The sequence below is a fragment of the Hemitrygon akajei genome, chromosome 9 (assembly GCF_048418815.1).
Source record: "Hemitrygon akajei chromosome 9, sHemAka1.3, whole genome shotgun sequence".
In the NCBI taxonomy this organism is placed as follows: domain Eukaryota; kingdom Metazoa; phylum Chordata; class Chondrichthyes; order Myliobatiformes; family Dasyatidae; genus Hemitrygon; species Hemitrygon akajei.
In genome coordinates, this window is record NC_133132.1 from 66276427 (window position 1) to 66289380 (window position 12954).

The 12954-nt window shown below is 39.2% G+C and overlaps 1 protein-coding gene across 1 annotated transcript in view; it reads right to left on the minus strand.

The window, feature by feature from the left end:
* Window positions 1-12954, minus strand: part of LOC140732658 (dynein axonemal heavy chain 8-like) — a 952247-nt gene that overhangs the window by 788909 nt on the left and 150384 nt on the right. Inside the window, exons 12-13 of the mRNA XM_073055351.1 lie at window positions 2798-2995; window positions 31-107 (exon numbers count right to left, since the gene is read on the minus strand). Coding sequence (XP_072911452.1) covers window positions 31-107; window positions 2798-2995 — 275 coding nt within the window. The remainder of the gene's footprint in view (window positions 1-30; window positions 108-2797; window positions 2996-12954) is intronic.

Sequence of the window (12954 nt, forward strand, 5' to 3'; positions counted from 1 at the left end):
TGAAATCATTAATAAAACATTTGTTTTTACCTCTGTAAAAGCTGCAAAGCATGCAATGAAGAAATAATTTTAGAAAAACTGTTGCTCATGAAGTCATTAAGCAAGTTCTGAAATAAACAGAAAAATGAAAATGTGAGACCAGGCTTCAGTTCATTTGACAAATTTTGAAAATTTATTCCTTCTCTAATATCCAATTCAAAAAAAATCTAAAAGAAAGTAGTAATCTGAGCAATGGTTTTATGAGAAGAAAAAAAAACTCCTTTATATGCAAGCTGACACTGATACTTCTATTTCATGAGCCTCATTTGGATGACATTTTCTTAAAACCCATATTCTGTAAATATCAACTACAGTATATTTCCCTCATAATCTCTGCTACTTAGTTAAAAAGTTATAAAGGTTAGTCAAACCTTGTTCTACCTTATATAATTCATACTGGTTCTCCTTAATTCATTCAAAGTTCTCAAATCACTGATTATTTTCCATCCTTATCCCTATCCCTCCCCCCACCCAACAATTGCTTCTGAAACCTTGCTTAATGATGGAAATAAACTAACAGGCCTAAAGTTACTAACAATTCCCTTCCACATATTCTTAATTAAGTGCATTACACTGCCAGTTTTCAAACCTCAGAGTGCACCTGTCTCACAGTCTAGCCTTTGAAGAGTGACAGTAAATTATATATCAATTAATTTTAGTTTATCTTAAGTTTAATCATCAAAGTAACATTTGTTTGAAGCCTTTAAGCTAGACCTTGCAGTTTGAGGTGAGGCACTTTCTTGAGAGGTATTGTCCAACTATAATTGCAATTAGAGCTTATTCAGTTGAGATAATTTAATTCCAGATGATTGAGTTGTAATTCCAGATGACTGGAAATAAATCTCCAGATTAATGGACTAGACTACAGCTGTTTGAGTATCTGGAGAGTGAGTCACAGAATCAATAAGATTTTTCTTCATCATGCCCCTCCAGTCTCAGATAGTGGGTTTTGAGTGAAGGCTGTTCAGTGAGGTATGTGGGAACATATTGAAACCCATTCTATTCCCTTTGAAAAAGTTTGTTTGTAGAACCTGTATTTCTGATCTTCATGTTATTTCTACCTAAATAATAATCCTTTAATATTTCCACCAGGGACAATGCAATCCCACCACAAGTTGTCTTCTATTCCCCACTCCTTTCTGCTTTTCACTCCCTCCATAATTACCTGGTTCATTCCTGACACTCATCCGTCCCTCCCTCCCCCTTTCCTCTCCCGAACCACTTTACTTGCCACTAGATAACTTTACTTTATAAAAGGTATAATATCTGACTCTACATCTCCTCCCTCACCTCCATCCATGGACCTAATCAGTCCTTTCAGGTAAGGCAGGAAATCACATGTCAGAGAATTGTTACCCTTAATCTTGAATACACATGATCCGGTTACCATATCTTTGGTGTAGATTGTGTACAGCTGAGGCCCCAGTAGTGCTCTTTGCATTTTCTTTATTAATGAAGAATAACTGGTCAAGTATTCCTCACATTCTATTTTGCTCCTTTCTTAAATAGAGGATTCCGTGTGAACCATTTTATTTCTACAGCGCTTTAACATTATTTTCTTATAATGAAGATTAGAAACTCATACCAACACCATTTGTTCCCTTGAAAGATCTAGAATTTCATTTCTGAATATTACAAGCTGGATTTCCTTTGAGATGCTTATTAAAATTTAGCTCTTCTAATTTTTTTAATTCATTATTGTTTCTGATTATATGATTGTATAAAATATGGTATGATGGCACTCAAAGTAGAGAGAACTCTATACAGTAACCAAAGATGCTATATACAGTGGATTCTGGTTAATTAGGACACATCCGGACCAATACATTTTGGGCCAATCAGCCAAAGTTTCATGGAAGTAATTAAAAGGTATAAAAAAGACAAACTACTGTTTAACTGAATAACAATTTATGTTTAAATGAAAAACAGAACACATTAGAACACTACCAATACTTCTACAGTATTATAAAACTATCAGTGACAAAAATCACTGTTTTTGAACACTAACACACACAACATGGTATAGTGTCTGGCGGCTATGCAGCCACATGTTGTTCCTTTTCATGCATCAGGTGGCATTTGCCATTTCCTTAACATTTGTCTGTTTTTTTTTTATATACAAGGCCACAGCATGAATGGAAAGAATGCAAGGATCTGGCCAGATTTGAACCCAGGACCATTTGCCTCAAAGTCCAGTGCTGTGCCACTACACCACCAGCCAGCTATACACATGTGTATGTGAGACGCTAATTAGAAACTGTCCGGCAACAGATTCCTGTTCCAATTGTGCAGCATAGTGTCCCAAATAAACAAAGGGAATACCAGCTATTTTCTCAATTTAGCTTTTGTTCTTTAAGAGTTGTCCCAAATAAAAGGCAGCCCCAATTAACAGAAGGCCCTATTAACCAGAATCCCCTGTATAGGTTCTTCTTGTCCCAACCTTAATGGCTCATCCTCCTACAACCAATCTTCTGTTTATATTTTCTGTGGTGTTTATTACACTGACAATGCAGTTAAGTTTCAATGTTTTCAATACTCTGTCCTGACAGGTGAAGGTCCTCAGACATCCTTACATAGAACATAAACATAGAAGAGTACAACAAAGGAAAAGGCCCTTTGGTTAGTGCTGTCTGTGCTGGCCATGATACTAATCTAAACTAATCCTTGCTGGGAAAGAGTATGAGATATAAATAAAGAGGGGGATAAAATTAAAAATGGCAAGTAAATTTAGCTCCCTGCAAATAATAAAATATACTACCTCCAAGTCAAAGGTTTGTTTCATGAATGCAGCATAGTCATTATTGAATTCCTTCCTCCGAGGATCCAATATATCGTAATTACTTTTCTTAAGATTTAAAAATATATTCTGGAATTTTATTGCGAGAACCCCTATTCCCTCAATTGTAGAATTGCTCAATGCAGAGAAGGTCTTCAATACCTCCAGAATTTTTGTGATCTGCAAATGTAAATAAACATTAATTATTTTACATTTACAATTAACAATTCTGTAAAAAAAATCCTTTCTGTTAAAATTATTAAATTTATCATTTGAAAATTATATACATGCTGAGCAGTAAATTACCTTTGATATTCCATCCTGAATCTCACTAGACACATCAACCAGAATAGTTTCAAGAATCTATGTCTACCAAGACCTATTTTTCCAAGTGATCTAGGGAAGGGTGAATCTGTAACAATTCTCAATGCAATACTATAACGCTGCATTAATGTTTGGATTTATGTTTTCATGGATCACAATCCATATTTTCCACTGGTTACATCAGGGATTATCCATGGACATCCATATAATTTTTAGGTTGAAACGCAACATCTAGTTTGTCAAGATGCTGGAATCTGGAGCAACAATCTGCTGGAGAAATTTATCAGGCTGAGCAACATCTATGGTAGGAAAGTAACTGTTACCTCTATCTGCCAGGAGTTCTGTGGAACCCTGTCTAACTGCTGCCCAATTGCAGTTTCCATTGCTCTCTGGTTTTTTGACCACATCATAACCAAGACTTATCCCACATGTTTCCAACTCTGTTTCCAGGTCACCCACTTTGGCCCCAGCCAGGATTTCAAGCATATGCATTCAATTCACCAGTTCTCCCAACAGCTTTTTCTCCATGTCTCACACAGTACCATCTCCACCTTTTGTCACTTTCCTGTTTTATTCCCAGAGCTCTGAGCTTTCTTTTCCAAATGTATCAAGGTCCATTATTTGTCCACTGCCAGACTGATTCCTTTAACCAGCAGATTTTTGTGTTTCTGAACTCCATGAAGGATCTGAACTTCACCTACATCCAGGCAGTCAAAGCCCAGTCTGGACTTCTTCATTCTCACAACAAACTCCAGGCTGCCAAAGCACTGTCTGGATTTCTTCTCTATCCCTCTTGATTTCAAACTCCCAAACTCCATCCATACCACCTCATTTTTCCATCCATCTCAAGCTTCCAATGGTCCATTGGTTCTTTCTCCACCTTCCCCTACTGCCATTCTCACAATCCTCTGATGTTAAGGTCCATCACCTGCTCCCATCCTGCACCCCACTCCCCTCCTTCCACCACTCTTTCCCCTGAGCTCTTCCCCATCTCACGCCTCCCCTGCCAAGCTCTCCTTCCCGTTACCCTCTTTCCCTCTTTTAACCTCATACAGTGCCCCAGCTCCAACCTCTGCAGGGTCTTCACCACCCTCATCATCCACGCCTTTCTAATGCTGAGCAGTCAATCCACACCAGAGGCCTCACTTTTGTACCCTGTGCCCACAACTCAGCAAATTTCAGTCCTGCCATGACACTGAATTCTTCAGCTATCACCAAAATATAGACCTAATGCAAGTACTTCATCTGAAACATCATCAGTTTTTTTTCTCAAAAAAAGCTTTTGACCTGCTAAGGTCCCTAACAGTTTGGTTGTTGCTCCAATTTTTATGCTGAGTTCTATGCTATTAACAGAACTATGAGCCATTTATGGTTATGATGAATTTAGTTTTTTTCTTAATTAAGAAATACACACAATTTTTTGATATTGATGCCAAAATATATGGTGCTTCTTCTGGTCAACATATTGAATAATTCAGAACATATTGAAGAAGCCTGATAAGATTTATTTATTTGTTTGCATAACCTTTTCACTATCATAGAACATAAAAGAGTACAGCACAGAGACAGGCCCTTGGATCCATGACATTGTGCTGAATTAATTAAACTACTTTTTATCTGCCAACACATGGTCCATATCCCTCCATTCTCTGCATATTAATGTGCCTAAGTACATCTTAAACACCCCACCTGCAAAACCCTGCAGAACACCATTATCCATGAACCTCCAGTCAGAATAAGTGTGGTGAACTACATATACCTGTCTGGACATGCCCCCCCCCCCCCCCCGCTGACTGCTCCTGTGGCTCCTCCCACAGACCCCGGTATAAAGGCGATTGGAGCCACAGACCCTTCCTCAGTCTCCAGGATGTTGTGTGATGGTCATTTGCTGCTTGTGCTTTCTTCCAGCCAATAAAAGCCTACCTTAACCCACGTCTCAGAGTTATTGATGGTGCATCAATAAGCCCATCAACCACTACTACCTGTCTTCTGTAGGCAAGCTAATTCAGCATCCAGCAGGCCAAGTCACTATGGATTCCATGTATCTTAATCCTCTGGGTGAGCCTACCTTGAGGAACCTTGGCAGATGCCTTACTAAAATCCACAAAGACAACATTTACTGCTATACTTTTGATTATCTTTGTTACTGCTTTGAAAAACTCAATCAAGACATTGCCCTGCACAAAGCCATCCTGACTGTCCCTAATAAGGCCATGCTCTAGTAAGGGAAAATGTCACAACAGTGCTCAGTCAGGACAGATTAGAGAACTTGTCTACTGAGGTGTTATGGGTGGAAAAGAGTATAAGAAAGATATTATCATGTTAATGGACTATACTACAGTGCATTCAACAGTCCGAGAGATTTAGAGGAACAAATCTGTCATGGGATCACAGACTGTTGGAAGACAGATAAGGTTGTTATAGTCTGTGATTTTAACTTTCCACATATTGACTGGGACTCTCATACTGCAAAAGGACTAGAAGTGATAAGAGTTTGTCAAATATGTTCAGGTAAGTTTCCTTAATCAGTATGTTGAAGACCTAATGAGAGAGGGTGCAATACTGCTATTAGGGAATGAGAATGCAGGTGACAGAAGTTTGTGTGGGGCAACGCCTTGCATCTAGAGATCACAATCCATTAGTTTCAAAGTGAATATGGAAAAAGATAGGTCTAGTCTGCGAGTTGAGATTCTAAATTGAAGAAAGTCCAATTTTGATGGTATCAGAAAGTATCTGGCAAGTGTAGATTGGGACAGGCTGTTTTCTGGCAAAACCGTACTTGATAAGTAGGAGGTCTTCAAAAGTGAAATTTAGAGAGTACATAGCTTGTATGTGCCTGTCAAAATAAAAGGTAAAGATAACTAGAATAGGAACGTTGACTTTCAAGAGATATCGAGGCCATGGTTAGGAAAAAAAGCATAGCAAGTAAAGGCAGGTAGGAACAAATGAGGTGTTAGAAATGCAGGAGAACACTTAAGAAAGAAATCAGCAGGGTTAAAAGATGGTCTGAGGTTGCCTTAGCAGACAAGGTGAAAGAAAATCCGAAGGGATTCTACAGATACATTAAGAGCAAAAGGATTACCTGTAAGGAGTCTAAAAAGATGTGGGAGATCTTAATTAGATTTTTTTCAATAATATTTACTCAGGAGATGGACACAGAGTATATAGAAGTGAGCAGAAGCAGCATTGGCTTCATGGACCCGATACAGATTACAGAGGAAATGTTTGCTGTCTTGAGACAAATTAGAGTGGATAAATCCTCAGGGCTTGACAAGGTACCCCTGCAGGAGGCAAGTGCAGAAACTGCCAGGGCCGAAGCAGAGATATTTAAATCATCCTTAGTGACAGTACCAGTGGATTGGAGGATAGTCAATTTTGTTCCACTGTTCAAGAAAGACGATTATAGGCCTGACATCAGTAGTGGGAAAGTTTTTGGAAGGTAATCTGAGGGACCAGATATATAAGTATTTGGATAGACATAGACTGATTAAGGATAATCAGCATGGCTTTGTGATGAGGTAGTAAATTGGATTAGACAGTAGCTTTGTGGGAGAAGCTAGAGAATGGTAGTAGTGGTAGCACAGCTCCAACACCATATTCAAGTTTGCTGATGACACCACTGTTGTTGGTTGTATCAAAGGTGGTGATGAATCAGCATACAGGAGAGAGATTGAAAATTTGGTTGAGTGGTGTCATAACAACTACTTCTTACTCAATGTCAGCAAGACCAAGGAACTGATTGTAGACTTGAGGAGAGGGAAGCCAGAGGTCCATGAGCCAGTTCTCATTGGATTATCAGAGGTGGAGAGGGTCAGTAACTTTAAAATTCTGGGTGTTACTATTTCAGAGGATCTGTCCTGGACCCAGCATGTAAATGTAATTACAAAGAAAGCACGACAGTGCCTCTACTTCCTTAGGAGTCTACAGAGATTCAACATGACATCAAAAACTTTGAGAAACAACTATATATTTGTAGTGGAAAGTGTATTGACTGGCTGTATCAGGGAAAACCAATGTCTTTGATCGTAAAATCCTACAAAAGGTAGTGGATTCAACCCAGTGAAGGTCTCCCAACCATGAAGCACATTGACGTGCAATGCTGTTGTAGAAACACAGCATGCATCATCAACGATACTTACCACCCAGGCCATGCTCTTTTCTCGCTGTTGCCATCAGGTGGAAGGTACAAGAACCTAAGGGCTCTCTCCACCAGGTTCAAGGACAGTTACTACCACTCAACCATTAGGCTGTGGAACAAAAGAGGATAATGACATTCACCTGCTCATCTGTTGAGATGTTCCCACAACCAATGATCTCATTTTATGGACTCCTTTTATCTTGTTATCTCATGTTCTCATTATTTACTGTTAGTTATTTATATTTGTATTTGCACAGCTTGTTGTCTTCTGCACTCTACTTGATGGTTCATTGAATTCTGTTATACTTACTATTCTATAGATTTTCTGAGTATGCCCACAGGAAAAAGAATATCAGAGTTGTAGGTGGTGATATATATGTATTCTGATAATAAAATTTACTTTGAACTTTGAGTTGTGATATTGTCCCTGATTCATGGTGTAAATCCTCCCCATCTTTTACATCCCTCTCTATATCTTCTAAAGTATTGAAATCCTGGAACATCAAGCTGTTAGTTCTGTTCCTATCTCAATCAAGTTTCTGTCATGACCATAATATTATTATTGCATGTATTTATTGATCCATGCTCTATATTCATGTACCTTCCCTTAATACCCCTTGCATTAAAATAGACATACTTCAACTCATCTGTCCCAATACCTTTTATCTGTCCTTCCTTACAGACTTATTGGTCACGACATCTTCGTTCCCCTCAATTCTCCCAGTTTCTGATCTGGTGCTCCCTACCAAACTCCCAAAACTATCTTGAGTAGTATAGCAAATCTACTCATTAGGATATTGGTTCTTCTTCAGTTAAGGTGCAGTCTCTCTCTCTTCTTCAGTTTTCTCTGCCCCAAAAGAGATTACAATGATCCAAAAACCTGAAACTTTGTCCCTGAGCTAGCTCCTCAGCTACACATTCATTTGTTCTTTCTATTCCTATTTTCATTAGCATATGACACTGGGAGAAAACTAGAGGTTGCTATCCACAAAATCTGAAGGGTTAGGGATGAATTGCCATCAGAGCAAGGTTGAAGAGCAAGTACAGGTGAATTCTGTCACAGAAAAGGAACCAACTATGTTTCTACCTTTTCACTTAGAAAGAAGGCTGAAGTAAGATTGAATCATGTAAATTTATATAACTATTGGCCATTTAGTCCATCAAATCAATGTTAGCAATAGTGCATTCTAAATTAATGCTACTCCCCAGTTCTAAATCCAGTAACTCGCAGCTGCTCAGATACTTTCTAAGTATACTCAGGGTTTCTGTCTCTACCACTGCATAGTTCTTCTCATAACCATAATTCTCCAAACCTGATGCCACTTTCAATAATTTCCATAGCATCCTGTCTAACTCATTCTCATATCTACCCATGGTATGATTATCAAACCGGTACATTACTCTTAGGAATCCTTGTCCCACAAATGCTCAAAACATATGAGCATTCAGAATGGTACTAAGAGCCTCCAATCAATTCACAACACACAGAAGTACAATACAAAAATTGGAATCAATTCACTAGCATCACAGAGTAAGGCAGTATGGAACAAAGCCCTTTGGTCCAACTAGCTCATGTCAATAATGGTGCCTGCCAAGCTTGTGCCATTTGCCTGTGTTAGGCCCACATCTCCCTAAACCCCTCCTTTCCATCAGCTTATCCAAATTTTTAAAAATGTTATTGTATCTGCCTCAAGCATTTTTTCTGGCAGCTCATTTAATATATGAGCCATCCTCTATGTGAAGAAATTGCCCCTCAGTTCCCTTTGAACTCTTCCATATCTCACCATAAACATATAATCTCTAGTTTTTAATTCCCTTTTCCCTTGAGTTCCAACATTGAACTCAACTTTCAGATAACCAGCCTTTCTTGTTTATGCCAGAAGTGGCTAGTTCCGACATATCATCTTTCCATATAACCATATAACCATATAACAATCACAGCACGGAAACAGGCCATTCCAGCCCTCCTAGTCCGTGCCGAACTCTTAATCTCACCTAGTCCCACCTACCCGCACTCAGCCCATAACCCTCCACTCCTTTCCTGTCCATATACCTATCCAATTTTACCTTAAATGACACAACTGAACTGGCCTCTACTACTTCTACAGGAAGCTCATTCCACACAGCTATCACTCTCTGAGTAAAGAAATACCCCCTCGTGTTTCCCTTAAACTTTTGCCCCCTAACTCTCAAATCATGTCCTCTCGTTTGAATCTCCCCTACTCTCAATGAAAACAGCCTATTCACGTCAACTCTATCTATCCCTCTCAACATTTTAAATACCTCGATCAAATCCCCCCTCAACCTTCTACGCTCCAATGAATAGAGACCTAACTTGTTCAACCTTTCTCTGTAACTTAAGTGCTGAAACCCAGGTAACATCCTAGTAAATCGTCTCTGCACTCTCTCTAATTTATTGATATCTTTCCTATAATTCGGTGACCAGAACTGTACACAATATTCCAAATTTGGCCTTACCAATGCCTTGTACAATTTTAACATTACATCCCAACTTCTGTACTCAATGCTCTGATTTATAAAGGCCAGCGTTCCAAAAGCCTTCTTCACCACCCTATCTACATGAGACTCCACCTTCAGGGAACTATGCACTGTTATTCCTAGATCTCTCTGTTCCACTGCATTCCTCAATGCCCTACCATTTACCCTGTATGTTCTATTTGGATTATTCCTGCCAAAATGTAGAACCTCACACTTCTCAGCATTAAACTCCATCTGCCAACGTTCAGCCCATTCTTCTAACCGGCATAAATCTCCCTGCAAGCTTTGAAAACCCACCTCATTATCCACAACACCTCCTACCTTAGTATCATCAGCATACTTACTAATCCAATTTACCACCCCATCATCCAGATCATTTATGTATATTACAAACAACATTGGGCCCAAAACAGATCCCTGAGGCACCCCGCTAGTCACCGGCCTCCATCCCGATAAACAATTATCTACCACTACTCTCTGGCATCTCCCATCTAGCCACTGTTGAATCCATTTTATTACTCCAGCATTAATACCTAACGACTGAACCTTCTTAACTAACCTTCCATGTGGAACTTTGTCAAAGGCCTTGCTGAAGTCCATATAGACGACATCCACTGCCTTACCCTCGTCAACATTCCTCGTAACTACTTCAAAAAATCAATAAGGTTTGTCAAACATGACCTTCCACGCACAAATCCATGCTGGCTACTCCTAATCAGATCCTGTCTATCCAGATAATTATAAATACTATCTCTAAGAATACTTTCCATTAATTTACCCACCACTGATGTCAAACTGACAGGTCTATAATTGCCAGGCTTTCTTCTAGAACCCTTTTTAAACAATGGAACCACATGAGCAATACGCCAATCCTCCGGCACAATCCCCGTTTCTAATGACATCTGAAAGATCTCCGTCAGAGCTCCTGCTATCTCTACACAAACTTCCCTCAAGGTCCTGGGGAATATCCGGTCAGGACCCGGAGATTTATCCACTTTTAAATTTCTTAAAAGCGCCAGTACTTCCACCTCTTTAATTGTCATAGGTTCCATAACTTCCTTACTTGTTTCCCATACCTTACACCATTCAATATCCTTCTCCTTAGTGAATACCGAAGAGAAGAAATCGTTCAAAATCTCTCCCATCTCCCTCGGCTCCACACATAGCTGACCACCCTGATTCTCTAAGGGACCAATTTTATCCCTCACTATCCTCTTGCTTTTAATATAACTGTAGAAGCCTTTCGGATTTACTTCCACCTTATTTGCCAAACCAAACTCGTAACTTCTTTTAGCTTTTCTAATCTCTTTCTTAAGTTTCCTTTTACATTCTTTATATTCCTTGAGCAATTCCTTTACTCCATGCTGCCTATATCTATTGTAGACATCCCTCTTTTTTCGAACCAAGTTTCTAATATCCCTTGAAAACCATGGCGCTTTCAAACCTTTAACCTTTAACAGGAACATAAAGATTCTGTACCCTCATAATTTCACCCTTAAATGACCTCCATTTCTCTATTACATCCTTCCCATAAAACAACTTGACCCAATCCACTCTCTCTAAATCCCTGCGCATCTCCTCAAAGTTAGCCTTTCTCCAATCAAAAATTTCAACTCTAGGTCCAGTCCTGTCCTTCTCCATAATTATATTGAAGCTAATGCTATTGTGATCACTGGACCCGAAGTGCTCCCCAACACATACATCTGTCAGCTGACCTATCGCATTCCCTAACAGGAGATCCAACACTGCCCCATCTCTAGTCGGTACTTCTATGTATTGTTGCAAAAAACTATCCTGCACACATTTCATAAACTCTAAACCATCCAGCCCTTTTACAGAATGAGCTTCCCAATCTATGTGTGGAAAATTAAAATCTCCCACAATCACCACCTTGTGTTTACTACAAATATCTGCTATCTCCTTACACATTTGCTCTTCCAACTCACGCTCCCCATTAGGTGGCCTATAATACACTCCTATCAGTGTTACTACACCTTTCCCATTCCTCAATTCCACCCAAATAATCTCCCTAGAGGAGCTCTGTAATCCATCCTTCCAAAGCACCGCAATAAGATTTTCTTGGACAAGCAATGCAACACCTCCTCCTCTGGCCCCTCCTACTCTATCACACCTGAAGCAACTAAATCCAGGAATATTTAGTTGCCAATCACACCCTTCCTGCAACCATGTTTCACTAATAGCTACAACATCATAATTCCAGGTATCAATCCACACTTTAAGCTCATCCACCTTTCTTACAATGCTCCTCGAATTAAAATAGATACATTTAAGATACTCTCCACCTCCTCCTCTCTTTTCATCCCTAGCAATGCATTCAAATTTATTATCCTTTTCTTTCTTCTCCCCTACAACTTCGGGCTGAGCGCATCCCTTCTCCATCACCTGCCTTTCCTCCCTCACACACTGTCTACTTACTTGCTCTACTGGTGAACTAACCTCCTCTCCCATAGTTTCCTCAAATTGATTTCCGCCCCCCCATCTTACTAGTTTAAAGTCTGCCCTGTAGCCCTAGCAAACCTCCCCGCTAGGATATTGGTCCCCCCAGGATTCAAGTGTAATCCTGTGACAGTAACTCAAGATTTTCACTCTCCAAAGGTGCTGTTTGACCTATGTAGTATTTCCAGTGTTTTCATTTATTTCAAATTTTTAGCAATTGTTGTATAGAACATCTCACAGTTCCAGCATGTTTTTTTAAAATCTCTACACAAATTTTTAGAGAGAAATCAACATGCACTTCACTCTTTTTGATACCACTGACAGCAATTCCATCACATATACAGTCTTTGTCTCCACCTTATCACCTTACCTTTTACATTACCTGTATTTTTCCTTGACATCTGTCCCTTGCTCTACAATTTAAAACATGTTAATTATCTCTACCTGAAATGTTCAATGCTTCTCTCTTAAGACTGCCTAGTTTGCTGAATAACTGCAAATTTTGCATTTTTACTTCATAAAACAATTTATATGCTATATTCTGACTTTCAGAAAGCCTTAAAAAGTGTTACATAAGAGATTATTAAAGGAAATGAGAGCATATTATACTTCACATAATATGGTTTGAGGATTGCTTATGGGACAGAAAACTGAGAAAGATTAAATTGATCATTTTTGATTCTCTATGCCTCTTCTAATGGGATATTTAAAGGACAAGTGA